General features: G+C 41.4%; 2 protein-coding genes across 3 annotated transcripts in view; one reads left to right on the top strand and one right to left on the bottom strand.

The window, feature by feature from the left end:
• Positions 1–25,693, bottom strand: part of HOMER1 (homer scaffold protein 1) — a 139,082-nt gene extending 113,389 nt beyond the window's left edge. The window contains exon 1 of one of the 2 annotated variants that reach the window (XR_493873.3): positions 23,877–25,693. Coding sequence is in view for 1 of the 2 variants with exons in the window: in XM_007976387.3 (XP_007974578.1) it covers positions 23,877–23,881 (5 nt within the window). In the remaining variant the exon portion in view is untranslated. The remainder of the gene's footprint in view (positions 1–23,876) is intronic. The other variant, XM_007976387.3, reaches the window with a different exon arrangement.
• On the top strand, positions 21,547–22,014 carry LOC119618315 (large ribosomal subunit protein eL29-like). Its single transcript, XM_037982139.2, has one exon. It carries the CDS (start codon positions 21,547–21,549, stop codon positions 22,012–22,014), a length of 468 nt encoding a protein of 155 aa, XP_037838067.1.
• Positions 25,694–25,955: the final 262 nt, after the last annotated feature.

Below are 25,955 nucleotides of genomic sequence, written 5' to 3'. Positions count from 1 at the left end.
GAAAGAATACACGGCCAAGCAACAGAAGGCTAGGCTCTACCACCAGCTAGCAATGGAACTTTGGGCAAAGTCCTCAGTTGCCTCTTTTAAAAATAACACAGGCATCGCACCTGTAATCCCAGTTACTTGGGAGGCTGAGGCAGGAGAATTGCTTGAACCTGGGAGGTGGAGGTTGCAGTGAGTGGAGATTGCACCACTGTACTCCAGCCTGGGCAACAGAGCAAGACTCCATGTCAAAAATAAATAAATAAAAATAAAAATAAATAACACAGGCACCAATTTACAAGAGGCCATTCTGTACTTGAAAACAAAAATAAAACATTAAAAAAGTTTTAAAGGGCAGAATTTATTATCTCTAAGGTTATTTCCTTCATCTACATGAAAAATCTACTTTAAAATGTTAATATACTATTACAATTTTCTCTTCTGTTCAACTTAGACTACAACATTAAGAATTACTAAAAGAGAAAAACAGTCCCTCTGGTGTCAAATTAGTACATTTATTGCATAGATGCTACATTTTTTAGGTGAACTGAAATTTCACTCTGATGCTTAGAATCCTCCAGAGATTCCCAAGATCTATAAAGACTGACTCACAGAGGAGACATATGAAGTCCCCTGGCACAACTTGACTTGTAACCTCTAGCAGAAACTGGCTAGGTAAGAGGTCTAGGTTGCATGCCTGTACTCAGCCTGAGGCAGCTAAAGGTCATGGTGATGTCAATCACTGCAAATATAACTTACATGAAAATGCTATCTTACGAGGGCAGGGATTTCCTATTATGTCCACTGCTGTCATACTTCCAACATTTAGAAGACTGCGAGGCACACAGTAATTACTCAGTAGACATTTGTTAAATGAATTTATAGACAAGGCAATCCCTGTCCTCATGACACTTATAGTCTAAACTAATGCTACCATAAGAATTTAGAAACATATTTTTAGGTAATATGAGCTTGTTTTATTTATTTTCTTAATTAACTTTTCATATATTAAACCCCAGTCTGAAGAAACTGACAATATCTGACCTTGAAGTTTCCCATAAGTGGTAAACAGGTTTAATAAATAAGACCAAATCAGATATTTAAATACTTTTCTGTACTCTAACCAGTAAGAAGACTTACCGGCCGGGCGCGGTGGCTCACGCCTGTAATCCCAGCACTTTGGGAGGCCGAGGCGGGCGGATCACAAGGTCAGGAGATCGAGACCATGGTGAAACCCCGTCTCTACTAAAAAATAGAAAAAAAATTAGCCGGGCGCAGTGGCGGGCGCCTGTAGTCCCAGCTACTCGGGAGGCTGAGGTAGGAGAATGGCGTGAACCCGGGAGGCGGAGCTTGCAGTGAGCCGAGATTGCGCCACTGCACTCCAGCCTGGGCGACAGAGCGAGACTCCGTCTCAAAAAAAAAAAAAAAAAAAAAGAAGACTTACCTATACAAAGGAGTTTTCATAAAAACAATATTACTTAAGCATATCTTATAAAATTTATAACAGTAGAATTAGTGATTACTCATCATAAATAACATTTAAAACTCAAATTGCTTACTGAGAATTAATATTTTTATGGCTCTATCACAGCCCCTAAAATCAGCATAATATTTCAAAAGAATCCATGAAGTCAGAACGTTAAATAAACTTGATGAGCACAGTGGCTCATGTCTGTAATCCCAGTACTTTGGAAAGCCAAGGTGGAGGGATCGCTTGAGGCCAGGAGTTCGATTCCAGCCTGGCCAATATAGCAAGACCCCATCTCTACCAAAAAAACCCACAAAAACAATTTAAAAAAAAATTAGCCAGGCATGCTGGCACAAGCCTGTAAAACCAGCTACTTGGAAGGCTGAGGCAGAAGAATCCCTTGAGCCCAGAAGTTCAGGCTGCAGGCTGAGTGACAGAGCAAGACCCTGTCTCTAAATTAGATAAGTAAATAAATAGATAAATAGATACTTGGAAATATAATACAGGAGAAGAAAAGGAAAACAAAAACTTTTAAGTGGATTTTGATTGGAAGGGAACAGATATATTCCATAAAATTATTTTTGGCCTTCAGTAGTACCAAAGCTTTAAAAAAAAAAAAAAAAAAAAAAAAGCGCAAGCTTTTCATGTTCTTTATTTAGAAGTTAAAGAATTACAGGTCAGGTGCCAGTGGCTCACGTCTGTAATTCCAGCACTCTGGGAAGCTGAGGTGGGTGGATCACTTGAGTTCAGGAGTTTAAGACCAGCCTGAGCAACATGACAAAATGTACCATCTCTACAAAAAATAGCCGGGCACAGTGGGGTGTGCCTGTAGTCCCAGCTACTTGGTGGCGAGGCAAGAGGGGAAGTAGGAGGCAGAGGATCACTAAAGTCCCGGAGGTTGAGGGTGCAGTAAGCCGAGACTGTGCCACTACACTCCAGCCTGGATGACAGAGCGAGACTTTGTCTTTAGAAAAAAAAAAAAAAAGGAGTTAAAAATTAAAATTCAGTTGAGTACTAGAAATGTAACTGAATACTCACCCTTCTTGCTTGGGCTCTTTATGTTGAAAATCAGCCTGTGTTGCATGTGCTGTCATGAGTTACTGTGATACTGGCAATATATGTTTGGGGAAGAAATGAAAGGTTTTCCTTCCATCTCATTTTCTTGTTAACTAATGACCACTATCACAGCAGTTCTGGAACTGCTTAGTCAACTGGTTATTTTCCTTATATACGAAATAAAGTAAAATGTAGCAAAAAACCAGAAACCCATAGTTAACAATAGCTATGAGTTATTGAGAAGCTACTATGCGCAACAAACACTTTTAACAAACTTGTTTATTAAGCAAACTTGTTTATTTTAATCCCTTCATCTTCATAATTGTATCCCCATTTTACAGATGAGGAAACTGAGACACATAAAACTTAAGTACCTTGCCCAAGATTATGGAGCTAATAAGAGGATCACTAATTTAAATGTAGCCACTACCTGGCTCTAGAGACCTCACTTGATTGCTAAGTTCTGCCTGTGCTGTATCATGCTACACTTTACCATAGTCACAGCTTTTGTGGCCTAAACCCCTATCCCAAAGTTTAAAAAGTCCTCTAAAGGATCCAGTCCAATCAATTTAGAGCTTGATGATGAAGTTATATAACAATGCATAAACTTCATTTCATGTTGAGGCGTCTGTCTTTTAACCACTTCTGCCCTTTAACAAATATTGCTTAATTTAGTTAAACGCATTCTATCGTGAAAGTCCCCATATAAAAAAAAAATTCACTATTGAGGCTGTAATAGAATTAGTACAGGGGTACAGTTACTTTGGGTGAAACTACTTTGACTGAAAAGTATACCCTGTCTAGAAAGACTAAAAATATTTATCAAGAATAAGGAAGATAACTTCTGAAACTGTTTCCAAAATAATAATATACTGAATTCTCAGTAAGAATCAGAACAATGTTTAAGGGCTTATACCAATCAATTAACTTCTGTGACTTTCCCAGGTATGAAAGAAGGAAAAAAAACCCCACCTTATTAAAGAATCCCTATACACTTTGGTTCACACGAGCGCAAGTGCTTTGTGTGTGGTATGTGTACTGAGCAGTAGTAGAAAATGAGAATATAAATATTAAATGCAGTCCCAGCCCTCAAAAGACTTCTAAGACTTTCCATACGACTTGGTTTCAGGATGTTTTCCACAGAAAAGACATCGAATGTTTAAAAAATTGGTGACATTTTGGAAAACTTAATAATTATTAGGTTGGTCTTCCAAGATAAGAGATGTTCTCTATAGAAGGAAAAGGGCCGCTAAGGCGGAAAAAAGTGATACATATATTAAAATAACAGAACACTACAAAAATGGGATATACCCACTTCTTGCTTTATTTTCAGCAAAATGAAGAAAATGATTTTTTTTTTTTTTTTTTTTAAAGACAGAGTCTCACTCTGTTGCCCAGGCTGGAGTGCAGTGGCACGATCTTGGCTCACTGCAACCTCCGTCTCCCAGGTTGAAGCGATTCTGGTGCCTCAGTCTCCCAAGTAGCTGGAATTACAGGCATGCGCCACCACACCAGGCTAATTTTGTATTATTAGCAGAGATGGAGTTTCACCATGTTGGCCAGGCTGGTCTCGAACCCCTTGACCTCAGGTGATCGCCTGTCTCAGCCTCCCAAAGTGCTGGGATTACAGGCGTGAGCCACCGCACCTGGCTTGAAAATGAAAACTCAAACACACTCTGCTAACCCTTCTAACTCTACTGTGCTCTTCAGGTACAATAATAACTGGATTTAAACGGCTTCAAGAACACCAGAATGTGTGGCTTCTCATCTCAGCTGGGACCTTTAAGTTACTCAGCACTGTCTCCCACTATTCCCTCTATTCCCAAGGCTCTGACAACCTTTACATCCCCACACTTCGCAGATGGCCCTGCCTTTTATCATCCACTGGAATGAAGCTCCATGAAGGCAAGGCTCTTTGTTCACAGCTCTCATAAACTTAGAACACTGCCTGACACATAACAGGTAATCAATGTTTGTTAAATGAATGAATGAACAGAACAAACAGAGGCCATCAGCTAAGGAATTCCCTCAGTCTCCTGCTTTAACCTACAAACTAGTCATATCGTTTCCTTCAGTCTAGGAGGACAATATTCCTCCTACTGAAGGTTAACTCCTCCACCTGTGCTCCATATTGCATTCTCGCCCATCTCTTTCTCAATAATTATCCCTTTCTACTCTAATATTTTAAATACACCTTGCCATGGACTCCTTTGCCAGATCCTAAAAATAATGCTTAATCCCATTCTGTAAGCAAAACCAAAAGAATTTCCTGAACCCTAGAGCTTGCTGAAGCTACTATTTCAAAGATGCTTGGTCTTAAAGGAGAAGCAGACACATTTCTAGTGTCTGCTCCTCATCCTTCAACATCTTCAATTCATGGTAATTTGATTTCCACCCTAGACTTCTCAAATTCAAGGTAAGATTGTTAAAGGACCATAACTTACCCAATCTAATTATTTCTTGCCTCATGTGATGTTTCTGCTACATTTGATCCTGGCTACTACTCATTTCTTGAAACTCACTCCCTTTCTTGGCTCTTTTGACACTATTCTCACCTGATGGCTTTCTCAGCTGCCCCTTAAATGACTATTCCCAGAGATGCCTGATCTGCTATATAAACACCCTGCATGAGCTCATCCACATTCACAGCTCCAACCAAAAATTATATATTCTGACTCCCAAAACTCTATCCCCAGCCCAGTTCTCTTTTCCTGAATACTAGACCAACAATATCCAATTATAAAGCATTCCCACGTGGTTGACCACAAATATCTCAAGGTTCCTTCAATTTGTCATCTCACCTTGCTACAAATTTGTTTCTCTACTCTTGGTTCCCTTTATCAACTAGTGGCTGACCAAGGCAATCTCTTTTACCTCATAATATCTATCTAGATCACTGTCAACTCCTATAGACATTACTACTTAAATCTCTTGAATTCAAGCCCTGTTCTACTCAGTTTTAATTCAAGTCATTATTTTTGACTAAATTGCTGCAATTAACCTATCTTGCAATTGAGTGTCTCAGCTGGGTGCGGTGGCTCACACCTGTAATCCCAACACTTTGGGAGGCCAAGGTGGGTGGAACACTTGAGGTCAGGAGTTCCAGACCAGCCTAACATGGTGAAACTCTGTCCCTACTGAAAAATACAAAAATTAGCCAGGCATGGTGGCAGGTGCCTGTAATCCCAGCTACTCCGGAGGCTGAGGCAGAAGAATCGCTTGAACCCAGGAGGCAGAGGCTGCAGTGAGCCGAGATTGCGCCGTTGCACTCCAACCTGGACAACAAGAGTGAAACTCAGTCTCAAAAAAAAAAAAGTGTCGCTGAGACACCCAAGCATTTCTGTCTTTCTCTCTCTCTCTCTCTCTCACACACACACACACACACACACACACACCCCTGCCTTCTCCAAGTCCAAAAATTCCTCCATATTGCAGCCTGAGTAGTTGATCTAAAATGCAAGCATGGTAATAACTACCAACTTAAAATTGTTCTATTGCTCACCATTACTTAACACTTCTAAAGTTGTTTGCAGGAAGAAGTTACTATTCTCCTCTATCATTTCTATTTTTATATGTTTTATTATAAACACATTAAATATGTATATTTATATATTAATACAGAGAGTACATGTAATTTTATAAATATACACATATGAAGGAAGATGTTCAAAATCTTTGATATGGGTACTGCATCAAAAATATTTGAAGATAGCCGAGCACGGTGGTTCATGCCTGTAAACCCAGCACTTTGGGAGGCCGAGGCAGATGGATCACGAGGTCAGCAGATCAAGACCATCCTGGCTGACATGGTGAAACCCTGTCTCTACTAAAAATACAAAAAATTAGCCGGGCGTGGTGTCGGGCGCCTGTAGTCCCAGCTACAGGCAGAAGAATGGCGTGAACCCGGGAGGCGGAGCTTGCAGTGAGCCGAGATTGCACCACTGCACTCCAGCCTGGGTGACAGAGTGGATTCTGTCTCACAAAAATAAATAAATAAATAAATAAATAAATAAATAAATAAATAAATAAATAAAATTTTTGAAGACCATTACATTAATCTAGAGGAAGAGTACAATCCTCTTAACATGACATAGTCATGATCTGGCCTCTATCCTTCTAGTCACATCTCCCTTAACTACCTTAACTTTCCAATTAGCGTAATTCACCTCTGAAGCTTTACCCATGCCACCTCTCCGCCTAAAATACCCTAACAACCACTCATACATCTTCCCCTCCCCCAACTCTTATTTGTTCGTGACTGGCTATGTGAAGCTTTCTGACCTTCCAAGGTAGAGGTGGGCACTTCCTTCTCTGTGCTACCAAACACAACATACATCTCTATTACAGCACTTAAATCACAGTACTGTAATTTCTTGTTTACATGGCTATCTACTCATCTTTGTACTGCCAGTGCCTGGCATGACTCACGACATAAATTAAGTGCTTACTGTTTTTTACAAGTGCTCATGAGGCACAGTGTTAGGAGACAAACTGTAGGAATACCTTAGTTACCTGACACAGCTGAGTCAGTGCTCTCTTTTCCTTAGGTTTGGATTAATCAATTTTAAGTTTTTAATTTTAAGATATGCTTACATCATGCATTGAATTTTCAGGTGTTGGTTACAGGGAGAGATTTTTAGAAAGCCAACACTTTTTATCATCCACCAAATTCCAATCAATTAACTGTCAACAGTGTCAACACATTCCGACACTGTTCTGAAAGATGCCTTATAGAAATTCAAAACCTAAGGGCTCAGTGATTCTGGTCAAACATGGCAAATTAATTATACTCATTTATCTTCCTTTTCCAAAATTCCACTAAAATGAAAGTGAAGGGGGGAAAAACAAGGTATAAACCTATAACACCAAAGACTGTAAAAAGCAGCAGCAGTTCTTAAGTAACTTTAATACAGTTTTCAAAATGTATTAAAGATGGAAAATAGAAGGAATGGTGCCTGGTTTGCCAAAACCAAGGAAACTATAATAAAAGTGCCTGCAAAGAGGGAACTAAGTGAACAACCTGCTGGCTAGAATTTAGAAGCAAAGGGACTGCAGAGGAGGTGTGAAGTATGCGACTGAAATGGAGGAATTGACTGAAGGTTTAAATAACAGAGAAATGAGACTCCCACCCCTTCCCACAGTCAATCAACTACCTTTTCCAATAGCAGAAGACAGGAGTGGGGCCTAAAATAGGAGCACCAGGAGAAAGGCTGCAAACAGAACCTTGTCCCCGCAAAAATCTTCCCATTCCTGACTTTCAGATTACAGCAGATGATAAGCCCCGGAGGTATATAACAGAAGAATATACTTACCTTGCTCTCAGAATGTTAAGATTAGAACTCTACACTGGAAGATTCTCCTCTAAAGAAAATGAAAAGTGTCATAGAAAAACTTACAATCTTAGACAACAGACCTCCCCAAACTTGGGAACCAACCAAAAAATTTAGGCCAGTTCACCACCTAAATATCTAAGTTGAAGTCCACTAGTGACAGGCCTCACTGATTCACAAAAAGCTTTTAATCACCTTTTTAGTATCATACACAGCTGAGGCTCACCAGATATTCCAGAATAGTTTCCAAAATGAAATAAGAAACTAAACCAACAAAAAGGAACACAAAAGAAAGACAATTTAGGGAATAGAAAAATTTCAGGCCAGGCATGGTGGCTCATGCCTGTAATTCCAGCTCTTTGGGAGGCGGAGGTGGGTGGATCACTTGAGGCCAGAAGTTCAAGACCAGTCTGGCCAAAATGGTGAAACCCCATCTCTACTAAAAAATACAACAATTAGCCAGTTGTGGTGGCATGCACCTGTAGTCCCAACTACTTGGGAGGCTGAGGCAGGAGAATTGCTTGAATCCAGGAGGCTGCAGTGAACCAAGATCACACCACTGCACTCTAGCCTGGGTAACAGAGTGAGACTTTGTCTCAGAAAAGAAAAGAAAGGAAGGGAAAGGGAAAGGGAAAGGGAAGGAAAGGAAAAGAAAAGAGAAAGAAAGAAACATGTAGGCTTCAACAACACTGGATAAACTTAAGGATATCTAGACAAAATAGATAACTTAGAAGTAAGATTTCTTCCAAAAACAGAAAACTTCAGAAGTCAAAGCAGTACCTGGTAGTTTAAAAAACAATACATTCAGAAATATCAAAAAGCGGAACTCTGACCAAGAAATGGGCATAACTGTTACAAGTAATCAGGTTTAAAAAGATTAGAGACCAGTTTCAAGTTGTCTTGGATATTTTTGCTTATTAAAAAATAGACAGGGCTGGGTGCAGTGGCTCACGCCTGTAATCCCCGCACTTTGGGAGGCTGAGGTGGGTGGATCACCTGAGGTCAGGATTTTGAAACTAGCCTGGCCAACACAGCAAAACCCAGTCTCTACTTAAAAAAAAAAAAACAAAAATTAGCCAGGCATGGGGGTATGCATCTGTAATGCCAGCTACTCAGGAGGCTGAGACAGGAGAATTATTTGAACCCGGGAGATGGAGGTTGCAGTGAGCCAAGATCGTGCACTGCAGCCCAGGAGAGAGTAAGGCTCTGTCTCCAAAAAAAAAAAAAAAAAAAAAAGACAGTTTACTCAAGTTCTTCCCCCTTAGTTCAAACTTACTTTTTGCAACTTCAAAAGGAAGGGGCAGCAAGCAAGCAAGCATGCTTTAGGAGTCACTGAAGCTTTTGAATGGACAAAAGTTTCTCACATTTGATTTGTAAGCTGCATTTATCAAATGCAGTCACTCTCAAAGAAGTTCCCTGGACCAGCAGCATCAGCATGCCCTGGGAATCTGTTAGAAGAGCAAATGCATGGACCCCATTCCTAGACCCACTGAATCAAAAACTCTGGGGGTAAAGGAAGTCCAGCAATCTGTGTTTCTTTTTAACAAGGCCTCGAGGTGATTCTCATGCAGGTTCAAAATTGAGAACCACTGATCTAATAAGCATTTCTGCCACTGTCACACTAGATGCTGATGCTCTGGTCTTCCTTCTTCAGTCAAGAGTTAAAGCATTTCCAGGCCAGGTGGAGTGGCTCACCCCTGTAATCCCAGCACTTTGAGAGGCCGAGGAGGGCGAATCACCTGAGGCCTGGAGTTCCAGACCGGTCTGACCAGCATGGAGAAACCCCGTCTCTACTAAAAATACAAAATTAGCCTGGTGTGGTGGCGCATGCCTGTAATCCAAGCTGCTCGGGAAGCTTAGGCAGGAGAATCACTTGAACCCAGGAGGCAGAGGTTACAGTGAGCTGAGATCGTGCCATTGCACTCCAGCCTGGGCAACAAGTGTGAAACTCCGTTTCAAAAAAAAAAGAGTTAAAGCATTTCCAAACTGCCTGTATCTGACCTACATTAGAGTATCACAGTTGCTAGTAGGAACTCAAAAAATGTTTGCTGAATAAGGGATCAGGCTTCAGATATCTTTCTTTGGCCAGAGGGTTTTAAGAATACACTGGATATGCATGTTTTTAGGCAGGATCTCTTCTCTTCACTTTCCTACAGTCCCCACCAGTCGCTACTGTCTTCTACCTCATACTATCATACATTTTTCTGGTCAGCCAATGACAGCATAAGAGTTTGAAAGCTCTGGGAAAGATAATTCCAAAAAAATAATTTTAAATATGGATACAATATGGTCCAATCTTCTCTTACAAGTGAGGAAATCAACTACCTTGGGATGATTCAGAAATTGTACAATATGCTACAATTGGTCCTTCTACTGGCAGGTCTCCACTTTGTTATTTTTGTTTGTTTTTGTTTTTGTTTTCTTTTTGAGACAGAGTCTCGCTCTGTCGCCAGCTGGTGTGCAAAGTGGCGCGATCTCAGCTCATTGCAATCTCTACTTCCCAAGTTCAAGCAATTCTCCTGCCTCAGTCTCCCAAGTAGCTGGGACTACAGGCGCATACCACCATGCCCAGCTAATTTTTGTATTTTTAGTAAAGATGGGGTTTCACCATGTTGGCCAGGATGGTCTTGATCTACTGACCTTGTGATCTGCCCACCTCGGCCTTCCAAAGTGCTGGGATTACAAGAGTGAGCCACCGTCCCCAGCAAGGTCTCCACTTTTAAGCCCCAGGAAAAATGTTTCAAGATAGCATCTCAAGCTTTCTTTTTCTGGTCTGAATTCTTTAGAAAACTAGAGCCTGCCTATGTATTATGTAAATAGATACATAAGTATTCCAGAGGCTCATGTGCCCAGTAACTACAAAGGCAGTTAACAAGGCCGACTGATGGCATTTACATGTTAATATCAACTTTGAAAACTCTATACCAAAAACATGTAATAACAAATCATTTACGAGAAGTACTTAAATGTATTCAAAACACAGTTGACCCTTAAACGTGGATTTGAACTGCAGCAGTATACTTACAATAATGTTTTACAACTGATTTTTTTCAATAAATGTATTAGAAAAATTTTTGGAGATTTGCTATAATTTGAAAAAACTTACAGATTAACTGCATAGCTTAGAAATATTGAAAAAATGAAAAAGGCATTATGCGTGCATAAAATATGTAGATTCTAGTCTATTTTTTCATTTACTACCATAAAATATACACAAATCTATTACAAAGAGTTAAAATTTATCAAAACGTAGGCAAAATCTTACAGACCATACATGGCACATCTAGAAAAATGCAAATACACATAAAGATGCAGTATTACATCATCACGTAACATTAACTAGTATATACTGTTCTACTGTAAAAATTTGTAGCTAACTCCTGTTGCTATTGCAGTGAACTCAAGTGCTCTGAGTGACTGCTTAAAATGCCACAGTAAATTGTGTATCACAACAGTAAAATCACGGTTCTTGCATATTTTTCATCCTTTTTAGTGCAATACCATAAACTTTGAATAACACCATGAGACCCATATGAAGTGCCACTAGTGATGCTGGAAGTGCTCCCAAGAAGCAAAGTCATGCTATTATAAGAAAAAGCTGAACTGCCTGATATGTGCTGCAGATTGAGGTCTGCAGGTGTGGCTGCCTACCATTTCAAGATAAATGAACCCAGAGTAAGGACCATTGCAAAAAAAGAAAAGAAAATTTGTGAAACCATTTCTGTAGCTATACCAGCAGGTACAAAAACCTTGCACTTTTTGCAAAATACCTTTTTTCTCATATTGAAAATGCAGCTTCTATGTAGGTGAAGGATTACTATTAAAAAAAAAACCATAGCTATTTAATATGAATCGAGAAAAAGCAGTTTTTTGATAACTTAAAGCAAAAAGAAGATAAAGGATCTAAAGCTAGAGAATTTAATGCCAGGAAAGGATGGTTTGATAATATTAGAAGAGCTTTGGCTTAAAAAATGTCCAGATAACAGGAAAAGCAGCTTCTGCCCACTAAAAGGTAGTAGATGAGTTCCTAGATGCCATTAGGAAAATCATTGAGGAGAAAGGATATTTGTCTGAACAGGCTTTTAATGCAGATGCCTCTGCCGCCACAGATGGCAAAACCAATCCCTCCTGTCTTCCTCAGCCTACTCAGTGTGAAGACAATGAAGACGACAACCTTTAAGATGATTCACTTCCATGTAATAAACAGTAAATATGTTTTCTCTTCCTTTTCTTTTGAGACAGAATTTCTGTCACCCAGGCTGGAGTGCAATGGCATGATGTCAGCTCACTGCAACCTCTGTCTCCCAGGATCAAGAAATTCAGCCTCAGCCTCCTGAGTAGCTGGGACTACAGGTGTGCGCTACTACACCCAGCTGATTTTTGTATTTTTAGTAGAGAGAGGGTTTTGCCATGTTGGCCAGGCTGGTCTCAAACTCCTGGCCTCAAGTGATCCACCTGCCTCAGTCTCCCAAACTGCTGGGATTATAGGCGTGAGCCACTGCACCCAGCCATTTGTGTGTGTGTGTGTGTGTGTGTGTGTGTGTGTGAGAGAGACAAGGTCTGACTCTATTACCTAGGCTGGAGTGCGGTGGCAGGATCTCAGCTCACTGCAATCTCCGCCTCCCAGGCTAGGCCATCCTCCTACCTCGGCCTCCCCAGTAGCTGGGACTACAGGTGTGTACCACCATAACTGGCTAATGTTTGTATTTCTGTAAAGACTGGTTTTCACCATGTTGCCCAGGCTGGTTTCAAACTTGTAAGCTCAAGCCATCTGCCTGCCTGGGCCTCCCAAAGTGCTGGGATTACAGGCGTGAGCCACTGCGCCTGGCTCTTTATGATTTTAATAACACTTTCTTTTCTTTAGCTTACTTTATTGTACAAATACAGCATATAAAACATATAACATACAAAATATGTGTTAATCAACTGTTTATGTTATTGATAAGGCTTTCTAGTCAACTGTAGGCTATTACTAACTAAGCTTTGGGACAGTCAAAAGTTAAATGTGAGTTGGTGGGGCAAGTAGTACCTCTAACCCCCACCATGTTCAAGGGACAATTGTATAATGTATTGTGAGTTAATCAACTGTTTATGTTATTGATAAGGCTTTCCAGTCAACTGTAGGCTATTACTAATTAAGCTTTGGGAGAGTCAAAAGTTAAATGTGAGTTGGTGGGGCAAGTAGTACCTCTAACGCCCACCATGTTCAAGGGACAATTGTATAATGTATTGTGGGAGACTTACTTACACTAAAATTAAAATGCAGCTTTTTTCAGTACCATCTAGAAGGAAAACAACATACATTTAATGAACTCATCTATAAGAAACTAAGTTTGCAGTAAAATTAAGTCTTTGTAAACCACTATAAGGAGTTAGAAACCCTTCTCCAAATCAATCTGTATCTATGTCAGCATTCATTGAGGAGCACCTGTTCTAATGCTAAGAGCCCCAAGTAGCTGGGGGATCCAGCACATGATCTGCCATGTCAAAGCTGCATAACCTCCCATAGTCACAGTTTCCCTTTGGGCTGCATCTCCTTCTCCACAAAAAGTAGTTTAGTGCTAATACTCTAATAACTGACAAGAGAAATACTCCTTACACTTAAACAAGTTTTGCTGGCACTAGAGTAACTGCTTCTTTAGCCAATCTTGAAAAGAATGAGATAAAATTTGAGATAAAGCTAAAATTGATACAAATATCTGTAAGTATCCAGATGTAAGAACAGTGACTGGTCCTGATAACTTTTTTTTTTTGAGACAGAGTCTGGCTCTGTCACCAGGCTGGAGTGCAGTGGCGCAATCTTGGTTCACTGCAACCTCTGCCTCCTGGGTTCAAGCAATTCTCCTGGCTCAGCCTCCCAAGTAGCTGGGATTACAAGTGTGCACCACCAAGCCCAGCTAATTTTTGTATTTTTAGTAGAGACAGAGTTTCACTATGTTGGCCAGGATGGTCTCGATCTCTTGACCTGGTGATCCGCCTGACTTGGCCTCCCAAAGTGCTGGGATTACAGACATGAGCCACCACGCCCTGCCAGTCCTGATAACATTTTACTGTAATCAACATTTTTTTTTAAACCCTCACCCTTAAAATCCAAGAGAAGTTCTCTTTTTAATACCCTTACCCTTAAAACCCAAGAGAAGTTCTAAAACTTAATATGTTCATTATAGAGAAACTACAAGATTCAGAAAGACTAAAAAACAAAATTTTACAATCTTATCTCCCAGAAATAAACATGGTAGCACTTTCATGAGTCTCCTTCAAACATTTTTATGCATACACAGAATTTTATATACTTGAAGTCATTCAGAACATACAATTTCGTATCCTGATTTCTAACTGACCACTGTACCATCTTTGAAAACATTCTTTGGGATAGCTTCTACCACATGAATAGCCTATAATGTAACATCCTAGATTTTACACTGATTACTCAGAATATACAGTTAACCCTTGAACAATTTGTGAGTTAAGGACACTGACCCATGCTCAGTAAAAAATCTGCATGTAACTTTTGACTCCTCAAAAACTTTACTCATAGCCTACTGTTGACTGGAAACCTTATTGATAACATAGTCAATTAACATATTTTGTGTATGTATTATATACTGTACGCATACAATTAAGTAAGCTAGAGAAAAAAACATGTTATTAAAAAAATCAGGCCAGGCATGGTGGCTCATGCCTGTAAATCCCTACACTTTGGGAGGCTGAGGCAGGCAGATCACTTGAGGTCAGGAGTTCGAGATCAGCCTGGCCAACACGGCAAAATCCCGTCTCTACTAAAAATACAAAAATTAGCCAGGCGTGGCTGCATGCGCCTATAATCCCAGCTGCTCAGGAGGCTGAGGCAAGAGAATCACTTGAACCCAGGAGGCAGAGGTTGCAGTGAGCCAAGACCGCGCCACTGCACTCCAGCCTGGGTGACAGAGTGAGACTCTGTCGCAAAGAAAAAAAAAAAAAAGGAAAGAGGTCGGGTGCAGTGGCTCACGCCTGTAATCCCAGCATTTTGGGAGGTAGAGGCAGGCAGTTCACCCGAGGTCAGGAGTTCAAGACCAGCCTGGCCAACACAGTGAAACCCCATCTCTACTAAAAATACAAAAATTAGCCAGGCAGGATAGGGCAAAACTCCGCCTCCAAAAAAAAGAAAAAAGAAAATCATAAGAGAAAATGTATTTACTATCTATTAAGTGGAAGTGGATCATCATAAATATTCTTATCTTCCTCATCTTTACATTGAGTAGGCTGAGGAAGAGGAAGAGGAAGGGTTGGTCTTGCTGTCTCGGAGTAACAAGAGGTGGAAGAAACTCTGCATATAAGTGAACCCACACAGTTCAAACATGTGTTGTTCAAGGGCATCTGTACTAAAATGTTGCAAAATACAATTAAACAGCAATGTCATCATTAATGTCTATTTCCACTATACTAACATAGGCATAGCAATAAATATCAATTTAACAATAGTAAAATACTAAATGAAAGCAACAATGAAATACACAACTAAAAATCTTACAGATTATCAGCTGGGTAAGGAAAACAGCAGCCTGCAAGATCTAGAATTTTTTTTTTTTTTTTTTTTTTTTTTTTTTTTATCAACAGAATCTCAAGAAAGATGAGTTTAAGAGTGACTTGGGAGTAGTCCCATTGAGCTTAATGTATACAGATCCCTGGCAATACTGAGTAAACAAGAGTAGGAGGAATCCTCAATCTGTAAACATCTTGGGAGCTGGCAAAGTGATTAAGCAAAGCACACAAATTTTAATGTTAAAAGCCATGAGACAGTGATTCATAACGGAGTAAGAAAGAAAACAGCTCTGTTTTTACAAAGGAATAAGTAGAAAAAAAAAAAAAGCACAGAAAGGTAAAGGGATAGGTTAAGTAACTTAAATATTATAATAGGTTCAAAATAATTGTCCCATATACATTTAGGAATGTACAGACTTATCTTCCAGGAAGACTGACTGACAGAAATGTCTAATATGAGTATTTTGAGGTCTTTGATAGTCATGTCCTAAAGATCATTATTAAGAGTCTAACGAGGGAAACTGGAAAGTAACTGGGCAGAAAATTCCCACTCACACAAAGAAAGTATTGTTCAGAACAACCCTTATAAATACCTAAATAAAACAGAAGAAAGACAATAACGACTTAAGATTGAGATATATGTAAATATAAAGGTAATTCAAAAATTTACCTAGAAAAATTATCAGAAAAATAATTGGTATATCCAACTATTGGCCCAATTGCTAGAAATCAGGATTTTCTGTATATGAGCGCTAATTCCCACAAATCCTTTCACCTAATATTGCACATGTGTACTGCACTATGAACTTGTGGGTTAGGAAGTACAATGTATAATACCCAAAGAGATATGTATCAGAGTTATATCTCTCAGTAGACTTCTATTGAGATTCCCCAATTAGGCTGGGCGCAGTAGCTCATGCCCATAATCCCAGCACCTTGAAAGGCCGAGGTGGGTGGATCACTTGAGGTCAGGACCAACATGGTGAAATCCCACCTCTACCAAAAATACAAAAATTAGCCAGGTGTGGTGGCGCACCTGTAGTCCCAACTACTAGGGAGGCTGAGGCAGGAGGAGTACCTGAGCCTGGGAGATGGAGGTTGCAGTGAGCTGAGATTGTGCCACTTCACTCCATCTTGGGTGACACAGCAAGACTCTGTCTCAAAAAAGACTCCCCAACTAGACAATGACAAATTAGGAACAAACTATTCTATGGAGGGGGGTGGAAATCAAGGACATTTGCCTCTACAGGCCTCTGGACTCTAAGGCATGTGACCACATGGATCCAGACATGCCAACAGACATGACAATAAACATGACTTTCAATGACCTTATAAAGTAATGAAATTGCTTTAGTATCTGTGTTCCCTAAGCACAGTTTTTTGTTTGTGTTTAATTTCTACGCAACTCTTGCTTGGTAACTTTACAAAAAGCCCTCAATTCTTACAACTTTTGTGCCTGCAGGACTTGGTGCCAACACTTCTCAAAAGATAACACTGAAACTCTTCTTGGTTTATGGAAGAACATTAAAATAAGATGTTCGTAAAGCCGAGCTAATTTTTTAAGCTAATATTAATATTAGGTGTTAAGAGATAAAGGTGATTTTTTAAAAGGTAGAGAAAATGCAAAGGTAAGTGTACTATGAAGATAAAACATTGATTAGATTACTGGTTTGGGGGGGCTTTATAAACAATTTTATTTTCTGATACAAGACAGAAAACAATGACTTTTTGCCTTCCTTTAGTAGTCTACCTTGACAGAAAAAAACATAAATAAGGGTAAATAAAATTCAGTTCTTAACTAAGTCAAATGTTAGTTCTATATATAAAATTATTTTAGCTACACAAGATCCATACTGGCTTCATAATCCATTATTGGGCGGACAAAACCTCACTGAAAGAAGAGTTAAAAAGATGACCCTATAAAATTAATTATATTATCCGAAGTGTTTAGCAGACAAAAAAAATTAAATTAATTCTAAATTGTACTTACCAGAGAACTGAATAATTTTTAAAAACTTTTAAAAACCAGATTTTTAAAAATGCAAATAGAAGAAAAAGGCAAAACAAAAAAGATTATTTGTGTCAATAATTTCCCTCAAAAATACTGCTTAAAACAAGCCGCATTGATTCTTATCTTTTTTTTCTTTCTCAGACATTTCATGAAGAAGCACAGAAATGACCAATGTGTTACACTCAGGACAGATGGGAAAACGGGTATCAAAAGGTATGAAATGTTAAAATTAAGAACATAAGTTCATCAATAAAGTTGACTCTTTTAACAGAGAGTCATCATGGATGTCCTAATTTTATAGACTATGGAGAGGTGTGCTATAAAAAGTAAGATTAAAATACATGATTTTGGCCAGGCGTGATGGCTCACAGCAAGGCAGATGTATCACTTGAGTCCAGGAGTTCAAGACCAGCCTGGGCAACCTGATGAAACCCCATGTCTACAAGAAGTACAAAAATTAGCCTGCCATGGTGCTGTGAGCCTATAGACCCAGCCACTCGGGAGGCTAAAGTAGGAGGACTGCTTGAGCCTGAGAGGTCAAGGCTGCAGTGAGCCATGATGGCACCACTGCACTCCGGCATGGGCCACAGCACTGTCTCAAATAAATAAATAATTAAATATATATATACATGATTTTATTCACATACTGAAGACCATTGAATTATTAGTTTTTAAAAAGTTTTACCTACTCTTGGCTGGGTGTGGTGGCTCACACCTGTAATCCCAGCACTTTGGGAGGCTGAGGCAGGCAGATCACGAGGTCAGGAGTTTGAGACTACCCTGACCAATATGGTGAAACCCCATCTCTACTAAAAAAAGGAAAAATTAGCCGGGCGTGGTGGCGCACACCAGTAGTCTCAACTACTTGGGAAGCTGAGGCAGGAGAAATGCTGGAACCCAGGAGGCAGAGGTTGCAGTGAGCCCAGATCACGCCACTGCACTCCAGCGTGGGCGAGAGAACGAGACTCTGTCTCCAACAAAACAAAACAAAACAAAAAAGTTTTACCTACTCTTGCAATACTCATTCAACAAGACATGTGAAAATTTTATCTGAATTCTTGTAGATGGGCTAAAATCTACATAAATATTCCTTATCACATGTAGATTCTTTTGAAATGAAAATATTTAACAGACCTGAAACTTTGCAATGCCTCAAAAGCACTCAACTTTTCAAAAACAAATAGAAATATTAGCCACAGGTCATAAGGCATTACAAATATGCAACACAAAAAAGCTGCACATTTCATTCCACTAGATATGTCCTGAGATATAAATCTACATAAAATGTTTTATAGTCATTTAAAAACTACATCAGAAAAAAATTACATCAGAAAACATTAAGTACTCACCACTCATTTTCCCTACTCTTCTGTCCAGTTAGTCATATTAATCCAAAATAACAATCCAGTAACTAAAAACAAATACTTCAACTAAACACTAAAGACTAAAAAAAAAAAATCACATGGCAGTAGAGAGGTCAGACCTTTCGGGATATAACCACCTTTTCTTCTGAGATGTTTCATCACTCAACACTATAAACTATGAATAAAGACAGTTTCTTCTGTCAACCCCTTAACTCCCAAATTCACTATTTTAGGACCCACAGTTAGTGACTCTGCTAAGAACATACCATGCTCTTTGCTACATTATTACCTCTGCACATGAAATGTCCTAATTCTGAAGAAGCTGCATTCAGTCAACTACACATCTCTCAGTCACCATCTCTCCCCTCCCTACTTCGGAACTTTCCAGGGCCTGCCCAACTATCCACTTCCTCTACCCAGCCATAGTTCATTGTTCTGGCTTGGTGTTTCCACACGATGTAAGACACAAAACTGAATTTTAAATGATTTTTAAAACTGCTATCTTATTCTGCTTCCCTGATCATGTTCTTACTCTGCTTAAAACCCTTTAGTAATCTTCACAGAGAAGAGAAGTGCTTTTCAAATTACCAGTTGCTACCACAGCGTCATTAAATAAATTGAGTGGGTCACCATCATCAGTCTATCTTAAAAATAAAATAGAATGGAACACAATAGAAACTACCAGAGTGTACCACACAAAGCAAGGGTATTATGTAGTGACATTTTATCATTTATATACAAGCATACTGGGTTGCAATGTAAAGATGCTTATCTTTCCAAAGGGTCATAGCCAAAAAAACCTCTAAACACACTAGACTACAGGATAATCCAATCTTTCATTTGATCTACATGGCTCTCCAACCCAGCCCCTGCGTAATAAGGCTCTAGACCTATCTCTTGCTACACCAAAGGGAGCTGGCTCAAGCAAACAAGCTTGTCATGCCAAACTCATTTGCAGTTCCTCGTTTTAGTGGTGTCAATCACTGTTCCCTCTGCCTTGAATGCCCTCTAATTTTTCTAAGAGGCTCACTTGTACTCATCTTTCAGTATTTAACACCTATCACCTCCTCTACAAAGCCTTTTTATCCTTCCCTCAGCAGCTAATGCCCCAATACCCACTTTGTGTCTCCATAATGCCCTATATTACAGCTCCTACAAAATTTCATTGCACATTTTAATTTTAGGCTTGACTGTCTTCCCAACTTCTAAAGTATAAACTCACTAAGGGAAGGAGTACACTGTACTAGCCTTCCTGCCGGCAGCACTGAGCTAAGTACGTGCACTATAACATAGGTTCGAAGTTGGTAAAATGAACAAATGAAGAACCAAGGACTTGCATCTAATTTGTCTGTTGTCAGAAATGATAGGGTGGTTATCTTTGCAATAAAACCCCTTCATAGTGCTGGAATCAAGATTTTCACATTTTTGCTACAACCCCTAGAGAGCAGAATCCTGCAGTTTGAGGCAGAAGGAGGTGTCAGCTTCCTGTCTTTCAGCAAAGAGACTCAGTTTGGGCTGCAATGTAGCAGCACTCATTTCCACGCTTCCAGAAGTTACCTGGGGAAAGAGGCCGAGGAAGGACTCCAGAAGTTCCCACAGGCAGGTGAGGTAAATCAGAAACAGCATTAACAGATTTCATTAGCAGGGAGAGCCCTATTTTATTTATAAGCAGCTCTTAATAAGAGAAGGGAGGGAAAGAATTCTTTACCATTGCTGATGGCACAAGGTTACCAATATGAGCTAAGTAAAAACAAAGGGTGTCATGAAATAACTGGTTGAGGTTACTTGATTTCTGTTGCCTACTCTAATAGTTCTGAAATAGCTACTGATTCACTGCTGTCATTATGAGATACTATTTGGAGGTGGGGGCTGGGGGTCATACCTAACAGGGGCTTCTCACAGAGGTTTCAAAACTTTTCAGAAACTTCATTTTATATATCTGAATGCCTTAATTTTTAGGGGATCTGATACACCTATTTTACAAACCCATACTTTAGTTGCCTTCACTGCAATTAACAGTTCATGCAACATCCAAGATACTTTGACAGACTTTGCCAACTGTCAAGTTTCAGCTGTTCTTTTCCATTTCCACAAAGTTCATAAACTACTATTAGGGGAGCCATAATTTTTTTCTGCCCAATCACTGATTTTATTAAAAATAATTCCTTTGCTTAGACTGCCCCTAGACTTGCAATAATAATCTACAATTAAGACAAAGATAAATCCTTATCATAACCTAACATTAGTTTAAAAAACAAAGTTGTAATATATGAAACACTTTACCCAGAGTATTAAATGTTAGATATCTATTACAGCAAGGTAATTAATGATTGCTAAGGTAAAGCTTTAAAGGCCATTTAAAGCCCTGTTTCCTTTTGTTTGAAATAGGCCCACGCAGCTATGCGAATTCCACAAACATTTATTAGGCATAAATACGCATGAAGTGTAGAAACATCAGCAAATGCCTTTGCTTTGCTGTACGCTCTTCTACTTCCACCTACCCTCCCTCTCTCAACTCAGATAAAACAAGGCACTATCAATGAGAAAGGGTAATAGCCCCAAACACAAGCTTTCCAAAAAACATAGCACCACAAAATGCTCGCTCCTTTTTCTCCTCAGTCCATATATAGGACTTTATTAACTAAAGGACAGATACATTCATTTATAAACAAATTAATTATGTTAAATGTCTAAATACATGTTATGTGTGGAGCTTACTTTCCCATTTTAAACAGTAGCCCCTTCAGTATTAAATTCATCCTGTCTCTTCCGGTTCTAGGCACTTCAGGAGTCGCGGCTTAAGGTGCAAACATGACCAAGACCAACAACCACACCACACACAACCAGTCCCGAAAATGGCACAGAAATGGTATCAAGAAATCCCAATCACAAAGATACGAATCTCTTAAGGGGGTGGACCCCAAGTTCCTGAGGAACATGCGCTTTGCCAAGAAACACAACAAGAAGGGCCTAAAAAAGATGCAGGCTAACAGTGCCAAGGCCATGAGTACATGTGCCAAGGTTATCAATGCCCTCATAAAGCCCAAGGAGGTTAAGCCCAAGATCCCAAAGGGTGTCATCCGCAAGCTCAATCAACTTGACTACATTGCCCACCCCAAGCTTGGGAAGCATGCTCATGCCCGCACTGCCAAGGGGCTCAGGCTGTCCTGGCCAAAGGCCAAGGACAAGGATCAAACCAAGGCCCAGGCTGCAGCTCCAGCTTCAGTTCCAGCTAAGGCTCCCAAAGGTGCCCAGGCCCCTACAAAGGCTTCAGATTAGATATCTGTCTGCCAACGTGAGGACAGGACTGGTGCAACCCCCAACCAGGCTGCCACCTGCATGGAGCTGGGGTCCTCCCGTGCTATTTGTACAAATAAACCTGAGGCAGGAAAAAAAAAATTCAGCCTAAGCTTCCCTTGGTAAAATGACAGGCATTCATGCAGCTTAAAGGTTGTGGAAAACTGATTTTCTTCCATGATGCTACTACTCCACAGTCTAGACAAAATGCAGCCATCAACATGAAAAACTGCTGCTTGATTTTTTTTTCCTCCAACACGTTTTAAACAGAGCTGCAGATGCTCAAGGGAAGCCATATTTCTAAGGTTTTGAACAGTAGTATTTTTCAGTATTTTTCTCATGTAAAATTGGTGCAATTCATCCAGAACATTTTTCAAATGCCATTATTTTTCAGCGTTAAGTGCTTAAACTGCTTAGAGAGAAAAAGGTCTCCATCAGAAAGATCGACTTCCAGAAACCAACTAGTGATCATTAAAATGAGGAGAATAAAAAGAAAATAATTCGTTTTTTACAGTTTGAAGAAATCTTTAAGTCATCTCTAATTCCTTCATTTTACAGATAAGAAATAGAGTCCACAGAGGTTAAGCAATTTGCCTCAGATCACTAAGCTACTAATAGCAGCGCTAGAAATAGAATGAGGCATTTTAATTACTCTTAGCAGTACCCCCAAATCATGCAAGTTATATATACTCTCATCACTTGTCATTCAAGTTTTTAAAACCATTATCACTTTGTCATTAATTTCTGAGGAAAGTCTCCTACAACATGTTCTAAATTTTCAAAGTTATGCATATTAAACTTCAAATTCTAACTCCAAAAAGAAGGTACTATTCAGGAACTTTCCTCAGAAAGTTTCAAGCGTGTGTACATCCCTAAACCATCACAATGAATTTCAGAGTCCATTCTTTCAAAACCTGTCCCTCAACTACACTTTAGATGTGTTTGTTCAACGACACACACACACACAAAGAGAGAAAATTCTGGAAGTTCTTCCGCCAAAAACCAATGACAATCTGTCAATGAAATCAGATTACTCGATTAATATATTATGGGTTTCCAGCTTAAATTAGGAAGTGTCACTAGCATTTCATCAACCCACAGTGTGAAGAGTTAATAAAAGACTGGAAAATGCACTCTCGGTTGGTTCTGGGTCCGAAGGAAGGTGTAGATCTGATATTGTTAACACAAACTGAAGGGCTGAGCTTAAAAGCGAAAAACAAAAGGAGTGAACAAGTTCCTTAAACAAAAAGCCTTTTCGTACGGAATGCACCCGCATCGTGATGACCGCATCAGTGAGACTGAATTTCAGATTTTCGTTTTAACGTCCCAGTAAATCAATTCTATACATTTTAGCTTTGGATATTCAAGGGCAAAAGAGAGGGCACCGTGAGGGCAACAATTTACTCTGGATCACTTTCAAGGACTGTTGTCTAACCACTCATTACAATCGTTCCTTTGTGCAACTGATTATCTAAAAGTACTGAGACAGTGCAGTACTTCTCTTTGAAAGATAACCATCAGCAAAAGCTAAGATAATGTGATTTTGATTACAAACTGATGCAGCAGTCTGACCAGTAAAGTGCAGAATGCGTTGTGTTTGTAAATATTACTCACAAATCCATATTCAAGTTACAAACGATATATGTGTTTAATTAGGACCTCTGGTACCGCTCTACAAAAATGCAAAAATAACCTAAAAGGTTAGCATGCCTGTTTCTTTAAAGTATGACCAGCTTAGCAAGGTGGCAAGTTTGTTTGAAAACACAAAACGCAATCACCACCACCGCTCAATAATACACATACATAAACAGATTCGAAGCTGTGTTAAGCACAAAAATCCTTACCCCATTTTGCCCAATGAAAACTTGCTCTGAAGTTTCAGCTCTTATGCTACGGAATAACTTCCAAAGGAATTTCTCCGTCTGCTATTTCGCAGTTGCTTTTCCACCCCCACCCCCAGATCCTTGTCCGGAGGTATTTCAAGGATGCTGCCAATTCAATTAGTTCTCTTAGGTAAAATGATTTCTTTCTTGTAAATACCAAAACGTTCAAACAGAGGCGGCATTTGCTTATTCGAGTTAAAACGCTTTGCGGAGGTGACAGCGATCAATTCTATTCCACAAAACGAGTCTACAAGTAGGAAAATGCAGAATCCGGCTTCACCGAGTCCTATAAAAAATGAGTTCGCTGGTCATTTCACTCATGTCCTCCTCGACACTCAGGGAGAGCCAGGTAACTCGGCCTTTTCAGAGCTAAGGCTGCGGGTTCAAATTTCTCCACCACACCAGGTCCCCGGGGGTGGAGCGAGCAACCAAACGCGACGTGCACGTGAATAAAAATCCCAAAAGCAGTAATGCCACGGCTTCCCTGCGCTCACATTAGGAAAAAAACTACATAGAAAAATCTCCTCGAAGTGCAAACCCGGCAGCTCGCAACCTGCACGGCACTCCACATTGGAATCTGTCTTTTTTAATGTTTCTTCTCCTAAGACTCGGAGCAGAGAAGAGGTGGGGAGGAGGAAGAGAAGGCTGGGCAGGATCGATTCATTCTCCCGAGGAGAATAAACGGAGCCATTTCCAGGCTGGCAGCAGGCTGGGGGCGCAGCGCACGCCGGGGAGCTGGAGGAGGGGGCCCGATCCCACCTCCCTCAGCCCCTTCCCGCCCCCCGCCGCCGAGCACAATGGAGCCCGGCTCGCGCCCGGCCCTTCATTCGCGGCTGCCCCCTCTTCCCTCCTCTCTTCAGAGCACAGCGGATCTGAGGCTCCCGTCGGCGGAGAATGAATGAATCACAGAGCCAAGCCCCACGCTTCCACTGGCGCCCTGCCCCCAGCTCCAGGGCGGGCGAAAGGGGCCGAAGGGTCGACGGGCGCCTGCCCGAGCCAAGGCGGGAGGCTAAGACCGCGTCGGGGCCAGGAGAGCTGGGCTCGAAGCCGAAGCGCAGCCGCCGCTCCAGCGCCCCCACCCCTGCTCCTCGTCTCTCACGCTCCGCGCCGCCGCCACGCGCCGCCTCACATTCCCCGGGCCCCGCCGCCGCCTCTTCACACTTCCATCAGCGCCCGCCTCCGCCGGCCTCCGGCTCCCGCCGGGCAGAGCAGCGCCAGCCCCGGCGGCCTGAAGCCCGCCGCTGCCTCCGCCTGCACCGGCCGGCTGGCAGAGCGGAGGGTGCTGCTTTCCCAGTCAGCGCCGCCGGCGTGAGGCGAGCGCGGCGGCAGTGGGCTGCGGGGGGCGGGAAGGGGGCGGAGAGAACGGGGGGGCGAGGGCGGTACCTCCCCCTGCTCGCGGGAGAGGGCGGGAGGCCGTGGCCGCCGCGGAGCCGCGACTAGGGGCTGGTTCGCGGACGGGTCCCGGGAGCCCGACGGGCCCTGCGGGCAGTGGGCAGCGGGAGCAAGCAGCAGCCGCGAGGCGGCGGAGAGTATGGTGGTGCGGGGCCGAGCGGCCCTCGTGGGGAGCTGGGCCGGCGGCAGGCCCTCAGTCCGTCCGTCCTTGTTTTCCCCCCTCCCCTAGAGGCCGGCGGCTGGCGGGCCGTGCGCTCTGCTCCTCCGCTGGCTCTTGGCCCCGCTCCCGGCCGCCACAGCCTCCTCCGCGCCCCACACCAGGTGCTCGCGCTGTGTCTCCATCCTCCCCGCAGGAGGACCTTTAAATAGCAACGTCAGCGCGCTCCTCTCCGCACACACGTCACCCGCTGCTCACGTCACCGGGGTGCGGGGGATGATGTCACGCGGCCGGAAGTACTGCTAAATTAGGGAAGGAGCAGGGGGAGGAGGACTCGGCGAGCTCCTGTGTGCCCACCTGCTCTCGCTTCTCCTTAAAGGCCAAAGCACAGGAGACAGCCCGAGAGGAGCTCGAACAAGGAAGCGGCGGGAGGAGATTTCCTTGCAACAAATGTGCCAAACCGGAGTGAATCATTCGTAGCAGGAGTGCAG

This window comes from Chlorocebus sabaeus, chromosome 4, assembly GCF_047675955.1.
Source record: "Chlorocebus sabaeus isolate Y175 chromosome 4, mChlSab1.0.hap1, whole genome shotgun sequence".
Lineage (NCBI taxonomy): Eukaryota > Metazoa > Chordata > Mammalia > Primates > Cercopithecidae > Chlorocebus > Chlorocebus sabaeus.
The sequence above is the reverse complement of the archived record's forward strand: the minus strand, read 5'-3'. Positions and strand labels throughout refer to the sequence as shown.